At 38.7% G+C, this 26,352-nt stretch overlaps 1 protein-coding gene across 1 annotated transcript; it reads right to left on the reverse strand.

Moving 5' to 3' along the window:
• Positions 1-565: 565 nt before the first annotated feature.
• LOC149839438 (ubiquitin-activating enzyme E1 1-like) lies at positions 566-26,352 on the reverse strand. The gene is made up of 7 exons (XM_090002549.1): positions 26,139-26,352; positions 25,631-25,908; positions 24,067-24,284; positions 3,162-3,959; positions 1,926-2,794; positions 1,409-1,847; positions 566-1,327 (listed from the first exon to the last, which is right to left on the reverse strand). Exons 2-7 carry the CDS (start codon positions 25,893-25,895, stop codon positions 734-736), a joined length of 3,183 nt encoding a protein of 1,060 aa, XP_089858675.1. The 5' UTR covers positions 25,896-25,908; positions 26,139-26,352; the 3' UTR covers positions 566-733.

Below are 26,352 nucleotides of genomic sequence, written 5' to 3' on the forward strand. Positions count from 1 at the left end.
AATCCATTAACCCATATGGAACTGCAATCTTGTTCCGATCTAACTCAACATTTAGTTAAAAACGAGCTTATTTAAAATCCAATCTGTTTATACTTTACCAAATTTATCCCTATGGATCCACAAGTAAAGTTGTACTTGGACCAAACTTGAAACTAAACTGGATCAAGTTTAGATAAATGAGGGGAATGTAGATTGGGACAAGGCCCATAAATAACTAAATTTATATCCAAACCTGTCGATCATACAGATCTACAATCTTAGTGATATCCAAGTTGAATCTTAATTCGGGTCAAATTGTGTCAGGCTTAAGTCCAATTTTTACATCCCATCAAACATAAGGTCCCCTTGAGAACCAACCCGTTTATAATAATTAAGCAGGGCATACCTAAATCCATTCGCCCATAGGGTCCACAAGTTATGTTGTCCCCAAGTCTAGCGCTGGACTTTAATTAAATGTTTCAGCTTGAGTTTAATTTGTAGAGCCGATTCAAACTGGGTTTGTTCCAGAATCAAATAGCATCATTTATATGAGAGAGAGAGAGAGAGCATGGTTAAGAGGGTCGCGAGCAGAGAAACCAAGACTTTATGCCAATGATGAAGAAAATACAAAAAACATCTCATTAACAACTCTTTGGTCGTCATTAAAAAAGTGATAACAGTATAAATTGAATCAAGGAAACTAAGTGTTTTGCTCTTTCCACACGGTGGACTATTTGCACCTAATTCTAAAGTTTTACCTGAAGTATATAGACACCAATGGGATGTCAATGTCATTTTCTTCCTCGTCTTCACAGGCCACCACAATGTCAAAATGGCGACGGTTGGGTGGCACCTCCAACTTGGCAATCTCCCTAGCCAAGTCCACAACCTTCCGGTCCATCCGCTCCCTGTGCCTGGGAAATATGCTGTTGTAAAGCAGACTCTGCCCGCATGAAATGCTATACGCAGTCAACCCTTTGGTACGGAACCATCGCAGTAGCTCCCTCAAGGTCAGGTTCTCCTTTACCATCCAGCGGTCCCACACAGTCCAGCTCAGATCCTGATGCTTAATCACCTTCGGCGGAACCGGCTCCGCCATGGTAAACAGAGGCAGCGCCAAGTTGGCAAACGTGTTCCTGTAATCGTCTAGCTTATGACCACCCAATACCTTGTACAACTCCAAGCACACCAACCCGGTAGCCATTGCAGTAGTTGTAGCGATCGCCGGAATGATTCTTCCTGCTATGAACTTGGCCTTCAGCTTGTCAACTTCAGGGATGCCATAGTTTCTCGCACGCATGTTAGCGAGTCCCGAAATCAAGTCGATGTGGTAATTGGTATCATCATCCTGCAAAGATATATATGAAAAAACTAAGAATAGACAAAAACTAAAAACAAAAAGTTTTGCTCGAGTTGAACAGTTAAAAACCTTTTCAAACAGTATCGGGCTCATTCTGAACCCTGGTGATAGCACAGAAACATGCTCAGAGAGTTTCAGTATTAGACCATCGATTATAGCAGCATCATCAATGGAGGCTGTGGTGAGAGTGGTGGCCTTTTCATCAGTCACAATCTTCAGATCTTTGTTGGGATGAAACTCTGCGACTATCACACTGTTGATTGCAGCAGCCAATTCACTGCTATCAGGGCTTTTAGCCCAAGCTGGTACATTTATCCCAAATGTTTCAGCTCGCAGGATGGAGGCAGCCATGATGAAGTGACGGTGATCACGGTCCTCAACCGAAAATTCCAGTGGCTTAGGGAAGCGCTTAGGGGCAGACCAGAATGGAGCCCCAGTACTAGTGGCAGCATCTTCTGGGAAGGTGAAAGTCAGCTGCTTTACACGATTTGAAAAGTAATCCTCAAACCTGACAAACACCTACCAGTTAGATAGAGGCACACACATTACTACAAACGGGGGAAAAAAAGAAATGTAAAAAGATTACTTCAGTCGTGCCCATGCAACACAGTCTTGGAAAGTTTGACAACGTTCAGTGCTGAGACATTCAATAACACGCTCCAAAAGCTCCCTAGCCTGCGCATCTCCTGCTGACCTCATAGCAGCTTTGTATTCAGTTGGGTTGGAGAGGAAGGAGTTTACTTCAGTTGGAGTTTTCTCAAGCAATCCTTCAAACTCAGATCGAGCCCAGGTTAGGCAGTGATCAATGTTGTGCGGGAAGGAGTGCACAGTGCACATAGGTGCTTGTTTCTCAGGAGGATCCCTGGAAGCCCCGTAGTTTTCTGCAAGGTGAGGGATCACCATCTGTGTATTACACTTGGTTCCCAGAGTTCCTGACTCCAGAAGTGGCTTCTGATAATATAAGCACCTGGAATCAATGTAAAGCCTAGCATTCACATTATCCAGTGCATTGAAGACAACATCCAAACTCTCCCAAAATGCGTCATCAAACACATTTTCAGTATCAGGACTAGCACGGTTCTGCAGAGCCTCCACCCGAAGAGAAGGGTTAATCAACACAGCAGCTGCTGCAGCAACAGTTGATTTTGCTTGGCCAATGTTCCAATCCCTGAAGAGAAACTGCCTGCTGAGGTTACTCTTCTCAATAACGTCATCATCTGTAACAACAAGCATGCCTTGAGTGCCACAGGAGACCCCCATCAGGCCTAAATTTTTCAAAAATTCACATCCCAGTGCACCAGCTCCAACCAAAAACACTTTGGCTTCCTCGAGCTTTTTCTGCAGCTTGGAACCGAAGACCGATATTTGTGGATCATAACGGCTATTCAATGGCATCAAATCACCAGGCTCCAGCGGTTCGGCAGGGAGTGACTCAAGCGAGTCAAAGTAAAAGAACTGAGAGAAGTCCACCAAACGCATTAGATAGAAGTCTAAACAATAGCCTATGGAAAAAAAAAGTTGTCTAACAAATAACTGACAAGGATAAAAAAAAAGGTACATAAAGATTATTGACCAATACCAACTGACACTAGATGGAGAGACTCAAGGATCACAACAGGAGAATCTGAGTCAATAGTCCAAAGACAGACATGGGACTCTGGCTCGAGAACATAGCCTTCTGTTGATATTAAGTATAGCATATTTGCTTTATTCCCCAACACACACACATCAAAAAAAAAAGAACTAGCATATTTGAGTTCTACAAAACATTCAAAGACATGTAAAGAATCATTTCCTTGAATAACTTTGTTATGGAACCTACCTGGAACAAGGGATGAAACTTTGCAGAGCAAGCTTTTACAACTTCTTGTCCAACAATACCACCAAACATAGCAGCCATAGGACTCAGCACTGCCCTTGATCCATTAGCAAAATGTCGAAGAACATTCTCATCGATCTCTCCCAATTTAGCATCACCCACTAACTCTTCATTCATTGCAGTAACCATGGCTATCAGCCTCTGAGCATCCTCGTCTGATCCAGCAGCAGGGAATCGCCCCAACTTAGAGATAAATTTGTCAAGAGCTTGAAATGCCAAATGCAGCAGAGGTGGTCTGAAGGACTTTGCAAAGTCACTAAGAAGAAAATAGCCAGGGTCTTTGAGTGCAACCTTTAGAGGTTTGAAATTCATGTTCTTAGGTTGCTTAACTTGGGTTACTATGCCACCTTTCTCATATTCACCAAACTTTGTGGTGTCTTCTTCTAGGAAAAATGAAAATGGTCTTGTGTTTTTAATCTTTCTAGGTTTTCCATCATTCAGCTCAATCATGCCCTTGACTTCAGAAAACATAACCAAATCTCCATCTTGAAACTCAAGCCGTTCATCATCAACAAATGAAACAAGTGCAGGATTATCATTAGTGATGGAAGCTATGATGCCCGTGTGTGGTTCCTCACCATCAACATCTAAAACTGTGAATTCAGGTCCAAAATCACAAAATGTGCTTCCAAACAAACCTCGTATATCAGATTTAATGAAAGCAATTGGAGGCTGATGATTATGACAATAATCATCAAATTCAATTGCTTTATCCAGGCTGATATTAGTAAAAACTACAGCCTGCAGTGAAGAAAGAAAACAGAGTGAGTGTTGCTGTGCATAATACAGGATTTGTGCTTAAGGAAACTATATATTCAAGATCAACAATAATATAACATATAAAACCTCTCAAAACAAAAAGAAGCAGGCCACAGAATCGAAGTACATGAAAGAAAGAAATCTGAAGAGAATTCCTTTTATGATGGTTGTAAGATGGAAAATGAGCAAGAATCAACTACTGGCACAAAATTCAACCCCGTACTATGAAAACATATAAGCATATTTAAAAGATTTTTCAATACACAAGGACCAAGAATAGGATGTATTGGCACTTAAAAGGGGACGAAAAGTAATTATTTCATTTTTTGTTTTAAAGACCTCTTGAGGCCCGACTCCCTCATTTGTATAGAGGTCATTACAGAGATATCCACGCACTTTAAGACTCGTAAGAGCGATTTGAGGCCGATCTGCGCCCAAGGGAGAGGGATTTTGCAAAATCATCAGGAGTGCATTTCCACCATTTTTTCACTAAAGGAAGTGGCTTAAGGTAAAAAAAAAACTTAGTTTTTGCTACTTATTAAGCCTTTTTTTTTTTTAAAGATGACATCAAATGATTTGGTATAGCAATGGGGCACTCGAATAATAAGTGAAAACCAGTTGAAAATTGAGTGCAACTATTGCCATACTGTTATTTTGGGTGGTATCGCTCGATTGAAGCATCATTTAGCTAGAATACATCTCAATGTTGTGGTCTGCACGTCAAGGACTCTATCGAATACCGTGAAATGGCAATGCAAGCAATTAATTACTGGTTTGAGAAAAAAAAAACAAGAAAAAAGATGAGTAAGGTACAAATTGAGGTATGTGCAGCCCTGTGGGTGTAACGACCCCAACTCAAACCCCTTGAAAATGCGAATTTTTTTTTAAAATCATTGCGAAAATCTTCTCAGAAACTCGGGGCCTTTACAGTTCCACTCCCAATTGGATAAAACAATCAACCACAACAGAACTTACATTTATCATCCCAAATCACAGCAACTCATTATTTATTAATCATGAAAGAAAGAGTATCTAACATTAATTGCAAAGGACATATCAGAGTTATTTTAATGACATAAAAGTAAATAAAGAAAAAGACTGAGTCACAATGTCCCTCTGTGAACTGTTCAGCAAAAACGTGACACCCGTAACTCTACCAGAAGTCAGTCGCTTCACTGATCACCTGCAGCTGCGAAAAACCATAGAACTAGGGTGTCAGAACCGAAATCCTGAGCACAGGTACTTCTAATAAAACACTTCTAATAAAACAAGTGAGCTAAAGAACACATATAAGATTTCATGCAATAGTTCAGAGGAATACAATTATGACATTTGCGTAATTCAATTTAGCATTCATGAAACAAAGAACATTTATTAAGTATGAAAGAACATAAATCAATCACAGGGATCACAATTTTAGTAAGCTAACATTTAACATGCATTAGAAATTAAACATCATGCATCCACCAACATATAACAATTAAGGAAACAGGTAAAATATGCATGTTCTAATGCACAGCAGGAATATGCATGATTTATGTGCAATACATGAACACTTTATTATCTTTCATTAAAGTTTTCATTTTCATATACATGCCCTATTAAATACATACCATTTAAGTTCCTCTTTTTAATTATCGTTGTCCGCGGATACGCCAAATGGGTAAAATTTTCCGAGGTTAAGTAAGGTTCCCAGGGTAACTTAACACACAAGTTATATTTTATTACTGAGTTCCAAACTTAGCCCTCGACCGAATCGCCTTCGGAACATTAGACCTCTACATCTAATGTCGGGACAGCAGGAGCCCTCCACGCCTACAAGTGTCATTTTTTTGGTATACCAAAACAACAGTTGTATCGAATACACCACACCCAGGTAAAGTGGCGGACTCTCCCTAAAACTGTGGCCAGGAGAAAGAACCGCAATATCAGGTTTAGGGGTAATCATTAGTGCACACGGACCACTACTAAATTGTTATTTTGCATGTGCACGATAACCCAAGGTTGCTCATCACATGAGCGATGCTGGAGCATTGGCCATTGTATGCAGTTCTCTCTCTCTCTATCTATCTATCTATATATATATTGTCACAGGGCTCGCTAAACTGGGTGTCACACCCACGTCGACGCGGGTGCAGGTGCGGGTGCGGATACAGCACCCGGTGTGTCGAATATAACCCTGGGTGCGGTCAACCTACACCCAGGGTTATATTTGTTCAAATCAAACTCGATCAACTTTGACCAAGTCCATTTTGGACCATTAAAAATTCAAGAAAAAAGAAAGAAAGAGAAGAAGGAAGAAGAAAAAGAGAGGAAGAGGAGAAGAAGACGAAAGAGGAAGAGAAGGAGAAGGGGAAGAGAGAGAGAGAGCATACCAGTGAGCAGCTACTGTTAAAATATATGTAATCTATATATATAGTCTAATATACCCAATAGCGGTATTTTCGTCATTTCACAAGTACCCAATAGGGGTACTTGTTATTTTCCTCTTTTTTTTATTTATTTTTTGCACTTTCTTTTTTCTTTTTTATTTTATTTTTTACCCACATAAGGGGCCCCACCATTGAGTCGATGGGGCCCCCAACGGTCACATTTGTGACCGTTGGGAGCTCCCAACGACTCCATGGAGAGCCCCCTTTTGTGGCTCTTCTTTTAAGGCCATAAGGCCACCCCTCACTCTCCTTCTTTTTGTATATATAGAGGTGAACCCCTCTTGTATTCTTTACTCTTGAGAGCTCTCTCTCTTTTCAGAAAGAGACATTTATATTTTTATGTTGTGTTGTCCCTTTGTGGATTTGGGTGTCATCTCTTTTGGTTGTCCATTAGTGGACATTGTAAGCGCTTATAGCACTCTTTGTTTTTCCGCATATCTCATTACGTGGTATCAGAACCTTGTGTATGCTCTTGATTCTTAATATAGCTAGTTAAGTAGTTATAAATTGTTTATTTTGTATCTCTCTTTGTTTGTCTTCTTGTGAGAGATTAAATGGAAGGGAAACAAAAGATTGAACTCTCCTTCAAGCTTAATGGCTCCAACTACATGATGTGGGCCGTCGTCATGGAGAACAACCTCAAGGGTAAAAAGCTTTGGGGATACGTTATGGGCACCATTCCGGAACCACAACTCCAACTCACCAAGATGGATGGTGATCAAGAAAAAGCTCTTGAAGGAAATGCCCGCATAAAGGCCATTGAAGATCACCAATCTAAAGTAGAAGATTGGGAAAGTAAGCATGCAAAGATTCTTGCTTGGTTCATGAACAATGTGGAGCTCAAAATTTATGCCAACATTGCTAAATTTCGGATGGCTAATGAAGCATGGTTCTGTATGAAAGGTATGTTTACTCAAAAAGACCTTGCTCGTCAATTTTTCCTCCAAGAAAAAATCCAGACTATCAAGCAAGGAGAAATGAGTGTAAGGGATTACTTTAGCACTCTTGGACCCTTATGGGATGAACTGTTTTTACTAGAATCAAAGTGGGTTTCTGTAATAAAATGGTGGTCTTCAACAAATGCACAAATAACTCACAAACAAGTGTCTATTGGAGACACTACAAGCATGACCCTTGAAAGGGTATAAAGGGAAGAACACTTGAAAAATAAATAATACTTTATTCATGAACAAAATGCTTAAGAAGCATGGTTCTTTACATTGAAGGGGTTCACCCCTATATATACAAAAAAATGGGAGAGAGAGGAGAGCTCATTTTGAGCTCTCCAAAAAGAGACGTTGGATTCCAACGTCTCTTAATATAGCTGTTGGACTACAGTCCAACAACATTTATTATTATAGCTGTTGGACTATAGTCCAACAGCATTTATTATAGCTGTTGGACTACAGTCCAACAGCTACTTGCACAGTCAAGTTCCAACAGAAACTTGACTGGATCAAAATATCTAGTTTCTATTGAACTAGATGCTAAAAAAGAAAATAAAAAATAGAAAAATAAAATAATAAAAGAAAATATAATAATATTAAATAATATATATATATTGCAGTTTACATTTTAACAGTTTCGAGTGTAGATGTAGAACTAAAAAGAGAACAAATGGAAAAAAAACACTTTTTTCAATTTCTACATGGGCTTAGGCCCGAATATGAACAAGTTAGATCTTCCCTTCTTCATAGATCTAAGCCTCTTCCCTTGGAAGATGCCATAGCCAAAATATGCCAAGAAGAAACTCGTCTTGGCATGATTAAAGGTGGAGATGACGTTTTGGCCGTGTCTAAACCCGGCAACCATGTGAAAGCCTATAAGCCTCCACACTTTGGGAGGCAAAATAACTATAATGGCAACTATAGAAAAGCCATTTGCCATCATTGCCAAGAACCGGGTCATATAAGACCTAATTGCCCTAAGCTAAATGAAACACCTAAGAATAAGGTTGACTCCGTTGAAGAAGCTACTCAAAAGAAAGAGGAAACTATCAAAAGGAAGGAGTCTTTTTCGCTTGCTCAACTATCGGAAGCACTACAAATTCTACTCAAATCACCATCAACCTCGGGTGCCGCCATAGCTTCTTCCTCTCCTCCAGGTATGTCTTCTTGGATCCTTGATTTTAGAGCTTCCTTTCATATGACCCCTCTTGAAAATGGGTTTTCCGATTTGTGTAATAACTCTAAAAACTCCTACGTTTCAACCGATGATGGTACATCTTTACAAGTAAAAAGATTTGGAACTTTAAATTTTTCCAAAGATTTCTTTGTGCCAAACGTAAGAGTGGTACCTCAACTTAATTTAAATCTCCTCTCTATTGCTCAAATATGTGATCATGGATGTGAAATCTCCTTCTCAACTAAAGATTGCTCTATACAGAATCTTCGGTCCGAGAAGCAGATTGGGCAAGGCCATAAGAGGGGAGATCTGTATTACATGAGCAACTTGAAACTTCCCACTAACTCTTTTTGTAACCATGTCCAAGATAAAAATATTGAAACTTGGCATCAAAGACTTGAACATCCAAGTTTCTCAAAAATGTACTACTTTCCTTTTGGAAAGAAATTTTGTAATGAGAAACATTTTGTTTGCAAGAATTGTATTTTTGGCAAAATGAAATCCACTCATTTTCCAAATCGAACTTTTGTATCCAAAAAACCTTTTGAGTTAGTCCATTCAGACGTTTGGGGCCCTTCTCCGATCATATCTAAAGAAGGATACTCCTATTATGTTACTTTCATTGATGACTACACTAGATATATGTGGATCTACTTTCTCAATTTAAAATCCGAAGTCTTTGACTTCTCCAAGAAATTTCATATGATAGTCAAAAATCAATTTTCAAGTAATATCTCTACTCTTAGATCTGATTCGGGTGGAGAGTATGTATCAAATGAATTTCAAAATTATTTAGAAACAAATGGAATTTGTCATCAAAGATCGTGTCCTAGGACTCCTCAACAAAATGGTTTAGCCGAAAGAAAGCATAGACGCATCTTGGAAACCACTAGGACACTTCTTATCTCCAAAGAAATTCCAAAAAAAAATTTGGCTGAAGCCGCCTTAACCTCAACTTACTTGATAAATAGAATGATGTCTTCATCCTTACAAAATACATCTTCATATGAAAAACTATTTGAAAGAACACCCAATTTCAATAGATTAAGAATTTTTGGGTGTAAATGTTTTGTCCTTACACATAAAAGAGACAAATTATCTCCTAAAGCTATTGAATGTATTTTCTTAGGATATGGAGAAAATCAAAAAGGTTTTAGATGTTTTGACCTTAAAAATAACAAACTCTATGTATCCAAAGATGTAACATTTTTGGAAAATGAAAATGGTTTTGAGAAAACTAAAGATATTGATGAAAGCGAATATGCTTTCTTATTTGATCTTCTCTCTCAAGAAGATGAGACTCCTCAAGAAGAGGAAATCTCTAATGATTTGTTGAATGATCTAGAGGATATTCCTCTTAACAATGTTGAAAATGAAAGTGATAGACCCATCCAAACTTATGTTAGGCGTGGTCAACAAGCTCCAATGAGTGCCTTAGAAAAAATCTCTCAAGATTCTAACTTAGAAGAAACCTCTTTAAGGAGATCCGACCGAATCTCCAATCCTCCTAATAGGTTTGTTTAATATGAGTCTCTAACTCCAAGGTATAGAGCGTGTCTAATTGCGTTACACTCATTTCATGAACCTTTACATTATAATGAAGCCAAAAACATTCCACAATGGGTTGAAGTCATGAACTTAGAACTTAGTGCCCTTGAAAAGGCAAAAACTTGGGAAATAACTTCATTACCTACTGGAAAGAAATCGATTGGATGCAGATGGGTCTTCAAAATTAAAACTTAAAGTAATGGTTCATTAGAACGTTATAAAGCCCGATTGGTAGCAAAAAGATACGTTCAAGAATACGGTATAGACTATGAAGAAACTTTCGCACCCGTAGCTAGGATGACTAGTGTTAGGACTCTTATTGTCGTTGCGTCAATTAAAAAATGGCCTATTTATCAATTAGATGTTAAGAATGCACTCCTAAATGGAGGTTTACATGGATCATCTACCGAGAGTATGTATTGGTAAAAATAAAATTATCAAACTTAAAAAGGCATTATATGGTTTAAAGCAAGCCCCAAAGGCTTGGCATGATAGATTTAGCGATGTAATGACAAGTTTGAATTTTCGTTCATGCTATACTGACACTACTTTGTTTGTGAAAAGTGCAGGGCCTTCCGTAGTTATTCTACTATTTTATGTTGATGATAAGATCATCACTGGAAGTGATTAGCAAGGAATTAATGATATTAAGAAAGTTTTAAAAGAAAATTTTGACATGTCTGACCTTGGTTTCTTAAGATATTTTTTAGAAATTGAAGTAGCGTACTCTCCACGGGGGTACATTCTCTCTCAGATGAAACTTGCTGCTGACAATTGTGCCTCCCTTTTGTGATACATTCCTAGACCTCTCCCAGTCCTTGGTCAGGACAGTGGTTGACTCGATCGCATCGGCCAAAGTAGGAGGCTGACTTGTCAGGACACGAGTCTGTAACCCGTCTTTTAGTCCGTACACAAACTTCGCCGCCCTCGCTTTCTCATTCTTGAAGAGGGTCGGGCAGTACCTCTTGAGATTCCGAAACTTGGTAGTGTAATCTACCAAACCATAGTTCCCTAAGTCAAATCAAGAAACTCCTGTTGCATCTGTTCCTCGGTGTATGCGGGGAAATACGTGTCCAAAAACTCCTCCCTGAATGTCTCCCAGTGGATCTCGTCTCAATCGGCGAACTTCACCCTTCACAGGGTGTCCCACCACTTCTTGGCATCGCCTTTCAGACAGTATGTGCCAAAAGGTGTCTTTCTGTTCTCAGGGACAGGTAAGACGTCGAACGCTCGCTCCATTTCTTCGACACAGCTCTCGGCAGCCTCTGTGTCTGCCTTTCCTGAAAAAGTTGGTGGATCCAACTTCAGGAACCTTTCAAAGGAAACGCCACCCGCGTTTGGAACAATATCGACATGAAGATCACGAGCGGCTGCTTGTGCAGCTACCTGGGCAGCCTGTGCCGCCTGTATAGCCTGAGCTGCTTGCACCGCCTGTGTTGTCTGTGCCGCCTGAGCCGTCATGGTCTCGGTCAGGGTGTGAATGGCCTCCATCATAAAGTCCCTCTGTTCCTACCAGTTCGCGGGAGCAGCAGTAGAGGACGAAGCACCTCTGCGGGTATAATGCCACATCTACAACGCACATCCTTTCCACAAATTAGACTATTACTTATCCTACCCCCTTAAGGTTGATCACGAACAATAATCGTTCACGTAATCACACCAAGACTTATTAAACTATAATTGCAATCAATCGCACAGAATTCACATATTTTAAGTAAAAGTATTAAATAGTTATACCAGTGAAGAAGACTGCTCTAGAGGATGAGTCACACTTGTCGACGCTTTAGGACAGGGCTCATATACCAAAATAAAAATTTAATACTCAAAAGATGACAAAATTGCAAGTCTTTGTGGTGGGCTCTGATACCAAACCTGTAACGACCCCAATCCATACCCTTTGAAAATGCAGAATATTTTTTTTTCAATGCAGAAACCTTCCCAGAGATCTGGGGTCCTCACAGTTCCAATTCTCATTGGATAGCCCAACCACCACAAACGAACTTACAATTGTCATCCATAATCAACCAACTAAAACTCTTTTATTAATGAACCAATAAGAGTCTCATACACAACTCAAAAGTGAAGTAACAACTGCAGAAATTAAACAGAACTAAAAGAAGCAAAAATAGAGTCACTCTGTCTCCTGCTGAAACTGACAAGCGCAAGTATGACTCTCATCCATCACCAGTAGTCAGTCCAACCTCACTGTTCACCATATTCTGTGAAAAACCAACAAAGTAGGTTGTCAGAACCAGGGTTACAGGAAGCGCCTAGCTAAAAGGGAAAGCGCGAAACGTCGCGCTTCCGAAGCGTGGGGGGAAGTGTCCCCCTTTTTTAGGAAGCGTGCTTCCCTTTAATGGGGGACGCGCTTCCATTTAATGGGACGCTTTCCCCTCGCTTCCCCCACGCTTCCCCCTCGCTTCCCCTGTTTTTTTTATTTTTTGTATTTTTTATTTTTATTTTTTCGCTTCCCCCTCGCTTCCGAGACACTTCCTAGGTCGCTTCCGAGACGCTTCCTAGGTCGCTTCCGAGACACTTCCCGAATCGCTCCTAAGTGGTCTCACGCTTCCCCGCTTCCTAAAATTTTGAAAGTGCCTCGCTTCTCGCTCCCGCTTCCCGTATCGCTTCTCGCTTCCGCTTCCTCAAATGGTAACCATGGTCAGAACCGAAATTCTGAGCACAGCTACTTCTAAAGAAACCAGGTGAGACAAAGAACATGGATAAGATTTCATGCAATGATTTGAGTGAGTGCAGATATAAAATTTGCAGTATTCAAATATCCATACCTACCAACAATTACATATGCTCACCAGTCAAGAACAGTAAAGCAGTACCATATATCAAGAACTAAATAACCAAACCTTGCAGCATGATTTCAAGAAGTAAATCATATACTACCACCAAATCATGTCATGATATAGAGAATGATTCATACATGCATGATCTAATACATAACAGGAAAATGCATAGTTTCTTCTGTTATCTTTCATTTAAGTTCCATCTTTCCATATGCATGCCCTATTAAATGCACGCAGCTTTAAGTTCCTCTTTGTAATTACTGTTGCCCGCGGATACACCAAACGGGTACAATCCCCGAGGTCAAGTAGGTTCCTAGGGTAGCTTAGCACACAATTTGTATTTTATTACTGGGTTCCAACTTCGCCCTCGACCGAATCACCTTCGGAACATTAAACCTCCACATCTAATGTCGGGGACACAAGGGACACCCCACGCCCACAAGTGTCACTTCCTTGGTACCATAAACAACAGTTGTGTCAAACACACCACTCCCGGGTAAAGTGACGGACTCTCCCTAAAACCGTGGTCAGGTGAAGAAACCTCAATATCGGGTTCAGGGGACCAACTTACAGCACACGGAGTTTTTGTATCCTCACAGTCTCCCCAAGACCGGATTTCTAAGATTCTCATACTCCAGATGAGATATCCCAGAATATATATTACACTGTTCTTATTCATTATATTTTTTTTATTAAAGTTAATTCTTCAAGTTTGCAACACCATATGCAAAAGTAAAGTGAAAACCAGCATCCTCCCTTGCGGGGACCCTTACGAAACTCCAGCCTGTATAATCAACTAGAACAGTGTAGTAATGTGTCAAACCATCTTATGTGGTTCAAATGATGCAGTTAAAAACATATGTGCAAGGAAACCAACCCACGGCTCTCGAGGCCGATGATGGTCCATTTAGGCCATCATATGCAAAAATCATAATAACTTGCAATGTATGCAATAATACCAACATAATTCCAAATGCACATTCATTCATACCATTTTAACAATGTGCATGAGCTTCCACAGCCATATCATGTGTGACCATTCATGTGTAAGTGCTTTCATGTAATCACTTAACACACATGCATTCATCCATAGTTTCATAAGTATATGAGAATATTTATGCATGATTATACATGCCAATAGACTTCAATCCCATATACGAACATGCACTTGAAACCAAATCATATATGCATGATAATTAAACATGTCACATCACATAGATACATGAAACCTTCCATTCATAGCATGAGTTATCATCCACACACATGCACATAAACCGGATCTAGAAATTGATATTTCAGGGCTGCACGCATTCACATCATGTATGCACCTCCACCAAACAAACTTTGCAATCATATTAACAGAACAACACATTCAAGAGAAGGTATATCAAATATTCATAAGTAGGAAAAAGTAAGCAATCTGGTGTAACCTAATACAAAAACCAATAGTCAATGTTACTTTAATCAAGTGAAGTCAAATCCTACTGTTTCTAGAAAATCAGAGCGGTGAAAGCAATTCATAATGGTGCAATAAAAATCAATATGGTGGAAGCAAGTCACACTGTTGCAATACAGCTAAACTATGTCAAATCAAAAGATAACAGGGTACGCTAGTATGATAGGGTAGGAAAGTCATAATATCACCGAGTATACGATTTCTAGTAACTGTTCAGCATACACTAAGGTATTCAATTGACACAAATTGTTCAGCACATACTAGTGTAGTCCAGTAACACTAACTGATATTCATTTTAGTAGGTATACTCCTAATGATCACTAAATTTTGAAGGTATACTCCTAATGATCACTAAATTTTGAACCTAACACTATACATGATTAAGTTACAGGTGGTCATTCCTGTGTATTAAGAGTTTACAAACCATTAAGAAATTGCATAAATAAGGAGTACAAGTTCAAATGTGCAGATTCAATGTTTTTCATATTAAACCTATATTTGGCATATATGTACATTAGAGCTCTTTGTGCTATGAAAACAGAATGTGAAACCTACACCAAGCAACAAGGAACTTGTCGTTCATACGGTCTTGCACAAACCTGGGGTATGGCCAAGATTCCCTTCTGACTATGTTTCACAAATGAAGAAGACAGTTACAAGATAAAAATGTTTTCTGCAAACAATATGGTATACTCGCCACTTTTCTGGAATAGGCAATAAAATCCCAGACACAGTTCATCTTGTGCACTTACTGACTCCTACAACTAGCACGCTTTATCGTCCATCTTGCAATCCCATAATCATGTGCATACCAATGGGGAAAGTATATCCGCACTTCAGCAAACATGCAATGCCAATATGCAGAAGCATCAACATGGATATAAGTGTCCATAGTATACAAGCATCCTTGTCTTGCCTGCACAATGAAATAGCACTCGAGTACCACACCACAACCAGACACACCAAAAAAAATATACAGCACGGTACACGAGAAATGCATGGCACGTCAACCCATAGCACAATCGAAACCCCTCGCCCTTGTCCCGAAATCCAGCAAAGACAAAACACCACTCAAAAAAAAAAGATCTGAAACCCCCAAATCATAGATTTGGGGTTTTAGGTGTAGGGTTGACATAAACCCCAAATCCTACCCTCAAACCCCCACATGGAATCAAACCCCTCTTCGATCCCTCACCCCGATTCCAAGAAGACCCATACCTTTTTTGGAGCTTTTCCGACGATCGGAGGCTGTCGTGGCGGGAGTATCGAGCTGGCTGGAGTCGCCCCTTACTGTTGCCGTGACAGGGAGACTCGACTGCTGTTAGCCGCAGGTTTTCCAGCGACCTCCACCTCTCCGATGCACACCCAACTCGAGAGAGAGAGAGAGAGAGACGGGAAGAAAGAAAGAGAGAGATACTGAGTGAAGAGGGAGAGCTCAAGAGAAGAGGGTGCAGCCCTCCCTCCACTCCTCCTTTTTATCGGCCCCAAGCCCCCCTCCCTTGCCGAGGGGTGTGGGGTCGGTTACGCCCTGCGTAACCCCCCCTGCCCCCCCCCCCCCTTTCTGTTTTCGACTCCAGAATTATCGGGCAACCCTTATCGGGTTGCCCCTTTATTTTAAAAAGGTTGCTACAGGGCGCGGCTCGGGTCCGGACCCGAGACCCGTAACCCGACCCCCAAACTATATGGATCCCCAAGTTGGATCCAAATGGATCCAACTGTGGATCCTCAGATAAATTTTTAAAAATTTAAAATTTTATTTATTTATTGTTATTATTATTGTTAAATCGTGATTTATATCATTTATACCTAATTACCCCTTTATGGGTCCTAGATCCGAAATGTGGATCTAGGCCCAATTTGCATATTTTGAAATATTTTGTAACATAAACAAAGAAAACTTTTGGTAGCAAAATTTTCGGGTTTTACAATGTGCACTCAATGAATGCATGCAATTGACATGAATATGTGTATTGAATGAAAGCATGCACTTAACACTAATGTGTGAACTCATGCACGTGCATTATGAATATTGTTGTTTCATGCACATTTCGAAATTGGCATACATGATTGTGCATTGAGAGGCATGTGAAAAGAATGCATAATGGCATGTTATGATTTTTGCACGTGATGCATCGATGATCAAAATGGATCATTATAGGCTTGGTGAGCCTCGAGCTTGGATTGCTCCTTCTTTACTTGTTTCTAATGTATCGCAAAAGTCACATTGATATTGTTTCACTATATTGAATGTTCTATGTTTTTCGCGGGCTGTGGTCCCGTGATGAGCCTCGCATTTGGATATGTGAACTTGTGTTATTAATTTGGCACTCTGAATTGCAAATTAATAGAATGGTTATTAATAAAAAAAAAAAAAAAAGAACAATGTAATATATGTTCTGAGATATCTCGTCGTTAGAATGAGACTCTTAGAGTTATGGTTTTGAGAAACCGTGAGAATACAAAAACTCAGTGTGCATTGTTGTTACCCTTAAACCCGATATTGAAGTTCTTTCTTTTGACCATGTAGAATATGTCACTTTACCCGGGGGTGGTGTGTAAACACAGTTGCTGTTTTGGTATACCAAGAAAGTAGCATTTGTAAATGTAGAGGTATCTAGTGTCCTGACATTAAATGTAGAGGTCTAATGTTCTGAAGGTTGATTCGGTCGAAGGCTAAGTTTAGAACCCAATAATAAAATACAACTTGTGTGTTAAGTTACTCAAGAAACCCTACTTGACCTCGAGAATTTTACTTGTTTGGTGTATCCGCGGGCAACGATAATAAAAAGATGAACTTAAATTGTATGCATCTAATAGGGACATGCATACGTAAAGAATACTCTGATAAAATACAATAATTTATTCATGCATGTGCAAAGAAATCATACATATTTCTACTATACATTAGATCATGCATATTTACTTGTTCCCTAGTGTGTGCTTTCTATTGCATGACAACATATCTTTAATGCATAATTAATGTTTCCCATTGATAGTAATTATTCTCTTTTATTTATCACTTTATCTTTGTTGCTTAAATTATAAATTTATTATAATTGCATCCCTCTAATTTATTACATGAATCTTATTTGTATTTCTTATGCTTACTTGTTTCATTAGAAGGATTCATACATAGAATTCATTAGATTTCTAACACCCCTACTTTTGTATTTTCGCAACTTTAGATGTCCAGTGAGGCGACTTGTTCATGAGAGGAGCTACAAGGGAATTACATGATTGTTTGACAAACTCTCTTGAACAACGTGACTCTTTTCTTTTCATTTAATCTTTATGCACTCTGATATTTTGCAATTATCTCACGACTATTATTTCTAAATTAATAAAGTTGGCTTGTTATGGTTTGGACGACGGGTGTACAATCCCTTGTGGTTCTTTAAGTTTCCTAGTTGTGTTGGCACTGTTAAGGCCCCGGGTCTCTATAAAGATTTTCGCAATAGTTTAAAAAAAAATCCGCACTTTTCCTTGGGTATGAGTTTGATTCTAATTTGCTTTGAGACTGCAATTTCACGAAATATGTATTTAAACTAGCTTTCTTGAATGTCTAATATTTTTGAAAAATGATCGAATGTATACATAACAGAGATGTTTGTGGGTAGCATCACTGCAAACCCTCACGAGACCTCACTCATCCACTGGGATAACCCAGGGGTTTAAAGGGTGTGTTGCATATGTTAAATGCAACTATGATTCCTACGAAAGTGAGTTAGGCTGACGATGTGTTACATATTAGTTTTTGCATTTAGGTCATTGATTTGCATGCATTATTTTGCTTTTGCTTAGTTTTAGGAATAGAGTTTGCTCGAGGACTATCAAACGATAATTATGGGGGAATTTGATCATGCATATTTTACTCATATTTTTATATACTTTTATACATGATCTTGTGCATACTCAATGTTTAAATGCCCATGTTTAGTTGATTCTAATGTGTTTTCATGCAGGAAAGCTTTGTTTCGAATTTCATCGGAAATCAGAGTTAAAATGAGGAATTTGGAGCAATTTAATGGCTTTGGGATTGAATCTCGAAAAACGGATTGAGTAAGATTTTAAACTCAAGATTTAACCCACCTATGCTTTAGAAATAGTTTAGTTTCTAACATGGTTTTTAGAAATAATGTTTTAGTTGAGGCATTTTGAAAATTATTTAAATTAGGAGTTTTGTTTAGAAAATTTCTAAAAGTTCCCTTCTAAGCTCTCATTATAAAAAAGAGTTTAAGAGGAGAGAGGGACGTTTTTCCCTCTTGGGATTCACGCCCCTCTCTCCGCTTACCTCTTCTCTTTTTCCCAGTCATCCCCCCCCCTTCTTCTCTTTCCTCTTCCCTCTTCTTCTCTTTCCTCTTTCTTCTTCTCTTTCTTCTTCATGCTTTATTCTTCTTCTTCTTCTATCTCTTCCCTTCCCCCTCCACCAACCAGCTGGTTTGGGTTCTTCTCATGGTTGAAGATCAACTCTGGAGGTGTGTGACAAGCCACAACGTAGAGGAAAGGCCGCTCTTCTTCTCCCCAATCCGTCGGAGGCGAACCACGCAGTGAGTCTCGTCTCCATTCTTTCTTTAGTTTAGGTTTGCATGTATATAGATTAGGGTTTTTTTTTAATTTATTTCAGCATTAAAGTTTGATTTTTATTTTTGTAAAAATCTGATCTTTAAAACCAGCAGCTAGGGCAGCCGGTCGGCCCAACCCAAGCTGCCGGCCATACCCGTGTAGCGTGTAGTCACAAACGGTCGGCCAGACCTGTTTGCGTGAATTTTTTTAGTTAGTTGTAGAGATTGATTGTTAGTTTTGTTTTGTTTTTTCTATTAGGTTAGCATTTTAATTAGTGATACACATGTTAGGATAACGTTTTTGCAAAAACTTCATGCAAGTTTGAAATTAAAAATCTGGTTTGTGCATAAACCTGAAACCGAGTTTCACGTGTTCTATGAAATCCGATTTTTTTGCAAAACTGTGACTTATTCTTTTCCCAATTAAAGTCGTTTCTTTTCTTAAATTTAGTCGTAGCAATATGTTATGTTTAGATCCATTTCAATTATTGTTTTAGTGGGACTAACCGTAACTAGAAAAGATAGTCTAGTTTGCATTTTTGTGTTGGTTTTGAGTTTTGCAGGTGGGTCGTGAGCTTATTGATTTTAGATGGAATGCGGCAGCGGTAGACATATCAAGGTCGTACATACAAGGACAACAAAAGCTAGTTTGCGAGCAGACAAAGAGCTGCTATTTTTATTTTTTTTAGGGCATTAGGCCAATTACTTATTCTAGGTTGTATTAGTTTTGTTTTTTGCTCGAACATTTGTAATAGGATTAATTGCGCATTTGTCTATTTTTGAGGCAACAAGGAGTGTGTTTTGTTTGGAGTACAAGGTTTTAACTCATTCCTTGAGTTCGGCCCGACTTCACCACTAGTGTGAGCCAGTTATTTGTAATTTGGTGCACGTTTTACACAAGTTGCACCACTACATTAAGATCTGATTGGATCCTTGTGTGCATATATTTTCAAAAATGGCAACATCCATAAGCTGCATTTAATTCAATTTGACAAATGTGGATGAATCCCCAACAAACAGCAATGTCCTCCACAAAAGGTAAAAATAGCAACGGTCTAGGTGGCATTTAGTGCAACATGACATTCTTCAAAACAGATGCAATGCAACTTGCAAAACGTGTAAATATTTTTGAAAAACAACAATGTCCCCAAGAAGGTAAGTGGCAGCCATGCGTGAAAGGGTTGTGAGCTGCAATAAACGTAGTCAAGATACCATATTCGTAGGATTTGGCCATGTGTTCATTGCAATAAATTTGGGTTTGCATATTGGATACTAGAGCTCATAAGAAATTTTAGTCAGACTCAGATCGGAGTCAAAATTGATCTTAAGAGTTAAGACATGGACTCTGTTTCGGTTGGGGTAATTTCACATCCAATTTGAATCCAAATAAACTTAATAAAGAAAATATGATTAATTGGGTTTGGTATAACCAACATCCGGATCGAATCCAACCTGTTTATATTCCTACCTGCCACCTATCAAAACATTCCTGAAGGAGATCTGTATGTGGAAAATATCTGAAAAACTTACATTTCGATAGTATCAAAAACATATCACATTTGCTATGCATACCAATCTTCGCAATATATCCACAACGCAATTCCTGAGGATATTATAAGATGTCTATAAATCTCGGGAAAATACAGCCATTAAAAAATAAAAATATGAAAATTAGTACAAACCATAGTCACCTGTATCGTTAAAGGTAATTTCTCAGCAAAGGTATTTCTCGGAGAGATTTTCAAATGTTGATAAATCTAGGGAATATCTCGGGAGTTTACAAAATTGAAAAAATATAAATAACAAAAAAACTAAGAAAATAATAAGTTTTGCATTATTTTTCTTCCACAAATATAAAGAAACATGTTTTAAAGGTTTTAAAATATAAAAGAAAAAAAAAATAGAAAATACAAACTTAAAATAAATTTTTAAAAAAAAAGTGTTTTTCCCAAAAATATGGAGACAATGTCGCAACATTTTGTCTTCTGACGATATTTCGAAAATATAGCGAGATATTACCTTTAATATTGGCGATCTTAAAATATCGGTATTTCTCGTGATATTTTAAAAATATCGCCAATATTAGTGATAGTGGTACAACAATAAGAAAATAATAGGTTTTCACATTTTTTCTAAAAAATTAAAAAATAAAATAATTAGAAAATATTAGAAAATAAAGATTAATAAAATTACATTTAAAGTATGGAGAAATAATAAAATATATAAAACAATGAATATATGGCCATCACATTGCAATATACATATACATATATTGCTAGTATTTTGAATATATTATGATAACTTCCTATCAGTGTTGTGAAAAGCGTTGAGGCGTAGCGAGGCGCTCCACCAAAATCTGAGGCGAGGCGTAAAGAGTAAGGCTCAAAGTTTTTTTTTTTAAACTTAAAAAAACTATAAAAAATATCTAAAATTATAAAAAAATAAAAAAATCTTTATTGATGAAGCAACAACCAACAGGAAATAAAAAATCTCAAATAAATACTGAAAAAAAATATGAGATTAACATGTAAAAGTAGCATTAATGCAACAACTTAATCTATGTAAGTATCTAAAAAATAAAACATGGGCATTCATTAAATTAAAAATTGTTTCACTTCCTACAGTTGCATGCTTTCTTGAATTAAAAAAAATAGAAAAATTTAAAAAAAAGATAAGCATCGTACATCTGTGCATGAACTGCAGCATAGAATATCAGTAAGCATCCTTGTGGACAAAAAACAAACGAATTATTCTTTTCTAAAAAGAATCAAAACTGCCCTGGAACTTAACACATAGATCACTTTCTGTCAATGTGCTTAATACAGAAATTCAAAACTGTCATTAGGCTTAATACATCTATATCCTGTCATGGAACTTAACATAAATAAATTTCTGTCAATATCCTTAATACAAAAATTCATCAAAACCGAAAACATGCAATCAATCAAATAAATCTAAGTTGAAAAATGAAATCCTATGTAATCAACATAGAACACTTTGTTTGCTGGGACCCAAGAATGCCAAAAATAAGAATGCACGAGAACTGTTTGTTGAAGTGTGCTACTCTTGGTTCTTTCTTATACCAGGTCTTTCTGACCCAATTTAAACAAATTAAAATATTATGAACTGTATTTTGCAGCTGCTGTTACTTCAGAAATAAGTCTGACACATTAGAGGAAGCTGAGAGAGCAATGTTGGAGACATATTGTGAGAGAGCAAATGTAAAAGATGGGCAAACAATTTTGGATATTGGGTGTGGCTGGGGATCTCTTTCTATATACATTGCTCAGAAATACAATAATACCCATGTCACAGGAATTTGTAATTCTGAATTGATGCAGGCCTTCATTTGGTATGGTGTTACTGAAGCCAGGAAAGGCAGATAGTTGAATGAACACTGGTCACCTCCCCAATAGACAGAGGTGGACTAGGCATCACCAGGTTAGATGTCTTGAATAGAGCCCTGCTGGCAGACTGGGGCTGGGTGTGATGCACTGAAAACAAGATCTGGCATTGGGTGGTTTCCAAAGATGCCTTATTAAGTGCTGAGACTTCCCCTAGAGCTCGCATGTTTTCATTGTTGGTCTCTCTTGACAACCCAGTTTAACCTTAAAAAGAGAGATTCATGTGGCCAGCAAATGCATTATGTGTGAACACGAGGAAGAAGACTATGCAGAGATCCTACCTTAACCGGCGTTTGGGGCTGTTGTTGTTGCGAGAAGGAGGTCGTCGGCGACGGTGGTCCTGTTGTCGTGCACGAAAACGAGAGGGAGATGGGAGGTAGAGGGAGATAGGAGGTGAGAAAAAAATAAAAACACATAAAAGGGGTCGGTAGGGCTTTGTTTAAGCCCTATTTTTTTGGTCGAATGAGGGTTTTGACCCTCATTTGACCAAATAAATCGAGGCGTGTGCGCCTCAGTCCGAGGCGCGCCTTGCCTCAAGGCGTGCGCCTCAAGGCCTATGAGGCGCACGCCTCAAGGCCTATGAGGCGCACGCCTCAAGGCCTATGAGGCGCACGCCTCAAGGGTATTGCGCCTTATGCCTGCGCCTCAATGCACAAAGCCCCTCGCCTTGAGGCGAGGCGCGCTTTTTGCGCCTTGAGGCGCATTTTTAATAACACTGCTTCCTATTAACAAGATTTTGAATACATAGCGACAATGACATGGTCTATTTGGAAATTTGTGACAATGAGTTTTTCAAACAAACGTATTGGCAATTTTTCTCCTAGGAAAAAAGTTTTTCCCAAGCAAATGTTTCACATCCAAAACCAAGCTTAAAGCCCAATACATCCCACATAATTTTTCCTATCCAATATTTTTTCATGCTTCATCCCATGTCAAAAAACATGGAAAGATTTATTATAGGATCATCCTTACTATAGAAAATATTCATAGTAACACATTTGTTTTTTTATTAAAAAATCTCACTTCCAAACATGCCCTAAAAGCTTAATGACGCAATGAATCAAGCTCCAAAGTACTGAACTGAAAAGTTCCCTCGATAACCAACGTAATAAGAAAAAAAAGAAAGAAAAACACTACCACATCCAATACATATTGAGAATATTGGATTTGTTCAATATTGATGTAGATTGGGAATGTTTTGGGCCCTGCATCACATATCAAGTCAAATGCATTCTATTTTATAATAAAAAATCAGCCAAACATATCAGACATGATTCACAATGTGCTATCTACAATTTTTCATGAATAAAATCAAGCTAAAGTGACGAAAACACAAATCATGCACATGAAATGGATTGGAGCAACTAAATGAGCACCTAATTCTCAACAAGCGAGGAAAAGAATTCTAACTTCATAACAGTGCCTCTCCACACAATCACAATTCACAAGTTGACATAAATCTCAAAACACTATAAAGCCACAAAACATTAACCATATCGTATCCATACAACTTTCTGTATTAATTAAATCCATAAACCGACAAAGGAGCTCTTAAAGAAACTAAATATCCAGAAACATAAAAATGTCAGCAGGAGAATCTCATGGCTTATTACAACCAGCACTCAAAGAAACAACTACAGGCCACAAGAAACTTTGAATAAGTAAACCATCGATGAATGGATAACGTGATGTGTGTGTGTGTGTGTGTATATATATATATATATATATATCATTTAGCTTTTCCAAGAGATGAAGGAGAACTTGCCTGAAAACGGGAGAGCTGCTCTTTAGAGATCTTTGAAGTCAAAGTAGATATAACTACAGAGCTGTTCAGCTCCTGAAGCTTCAGCACAGAGGCCAGTGCACGATTCTTGCCAATATCTTCCTCAGAGAAAAGAAAGTTGCTAGATAAGTCCCACAACTCAACTGATCCTTCGTCATGCAAAGTGACAGACTTCACACCAGCTAGTATAAGGTTCTTTGCTGCACCAACAAAGAAACCAAATAAGAACCCCTGAATATAAATTTTCAGGCAATGACGTAAATGGCACTATTTTTTATTACAAATACCATAACTGATCGCAAACTAAAAAATATAACAAACATGACCAATTTATTGTTTTCTTGACAGTTTTGCCCTTTTGTTTGGTCAAAATCATGGCGCTTCAATTTTTCAGGAGACAACTTACATGGAACCTGATTTTTTTCAAGTGACACTTACATGGTCTCTACTTTTTTCAGGCGACGACTTAGACAAGTGGTTTGATCAAGGCGTCTAACTTTGTAGGTGACAAAAGGGTAACACCATCAAGAAAAAAATTAAGTGGCCAGATTTGTTATATTTTGAGTAGTGAATCGGCCATGTTTGACATATTTCTCTAGTCTCGGCCAAAACACCTACTGGTGACAGAAGTGACTGCCGTCTACGTCATTGCTAGTAAACTGTTTTGATCAAATAAACATGAATAGAAGGGGAACAAAGAAACACATGGGCGAACACACGCACTCTTGCATGCACATACCCGTGTGCACACAAGTTACTACAATCACGGAATGATGTTCGGCCAAAAATAAGCACTAAACCAATTCTTAAATTTCTTCATCTCAAGGACATTCTTTGTAAAAAAATGAAGCAAAGATATTCAATTGCAGTGAAACTAGAAACCGATCCCAAAGATTTCTGTCTGTGGATTACATAAACTACAGAATTCATAGCCCATATAGAACAAAGAAAAGTGCTGCCTTAGTATCGGTTAGCATTGTCCTACCCTCATTTTTGTTCATGAAACATACATTTGCAAGAATCAAAGAAAAAATCTTGATCGTGTGGAATCAGCAAAATACCAATGCTAGCTGGCGATTTTTCATGAATGTCAGTAGTTTCAACCAAAATTTCCTTAAAAAAATCACTCAATCACAGAATATATGAAGGAAAGACAAAAAAGATTGATCAACCATAATTCAGGAAATTGAGATAGGACTAGATAAAATGTAACGCGTACATGCACGATTAATAGTTGGGTCAATTTAGGGGAATCTGATCAATTAATTTCCCTAAAGAAACCACTCAATCATAGAATATATCAAGGAAAGGCACAAAAAGATTGATCAGCCATAATTCCGAAAATTGAGACGATAAATGCTTCTATCCATTTAGGGAGATCTGGTCAACCTTTCATATAAACATAATTTTCCACAATTAGCATCAAGAGAATGAAAATGAGCATCACCAACTCCGACAACCTTCGGTGGGTTACACCACGAAGATCAGGCACAGAAACACAAAACTTTAAGCAAGAAAGGTCGGCGATGAGGTATTCAGGACGCACCCACTTCGGTGCCGAGGCCCTGCATCCCCGAGATGAGGACGTTCGATGCGGCGAGCCTCCGCATCGTCTCCCTCCCGTAGACGGCGAGCTGCCTGCTGTGCAGATCCTCGTCGATATCGGGTGGGTTCCCGTCGTCGCAGGCCATCGTCTCCAGAACGTTGTTGTTGTTGTTATTCCCCGTGGCGATTAAGCAGTCGATGCGCGGCTTCTTCAGCAAGCTTTCCGTTTCGACGTCGTCTCCGCCAGCCCTCCTCTTAGGAAGCATATAGTGCAATAAACTGCTCAAAATCCCACCACGGGACGAGGTCACCAACACTATTCCCACAAAAAAAATCAACCCTAAACCCAATCTCCCCAAGACGTTCTCAACACAGGGATCCCTGAAAAAACGTAAGGGTCGGTCTACATGGACCTAGAGGGAGATGTACGCCGCAGCTTTCGGCCATTAATTTAGGGTTCAAGATAAAGGGGAAGAGAAAATTTGGAGGAATAAAGATGCAGGGCCTACCGAAGATTGCTTTGACAGATGGTGCGGGAAAGGAATCAGATTCCGCGGCCGGAGGAAGTGGCCGGATATCGGCTCTATTGGTGGCGATGGTGGACGGAGGCGGTGGTGCTCCTATTGTTTTGGTGGAGCATCTCTTCAAACCAGAGTGAGCTTAAAACTCATTAACCAGAGAGTGGGAGAGAATGGAAGGCCACGTAAGTAGGAAATGAAATAT

Source organism: Nuphar pumila, chromosome 4, assembly GCF_984573655.1.
Source record: "Nuphar pumila chromosome 4, dmNupPumi1.hap1.1, whole genome shotgun sequence".
NCBI classification, from domain to species: domain Eukaryota; kingdom Viridiplantae; phylum Streptophyta; class Magnoliopsida; order Nymphaeales; family Nymphaeaceae; genus Nuphar; species Nuphar pumila.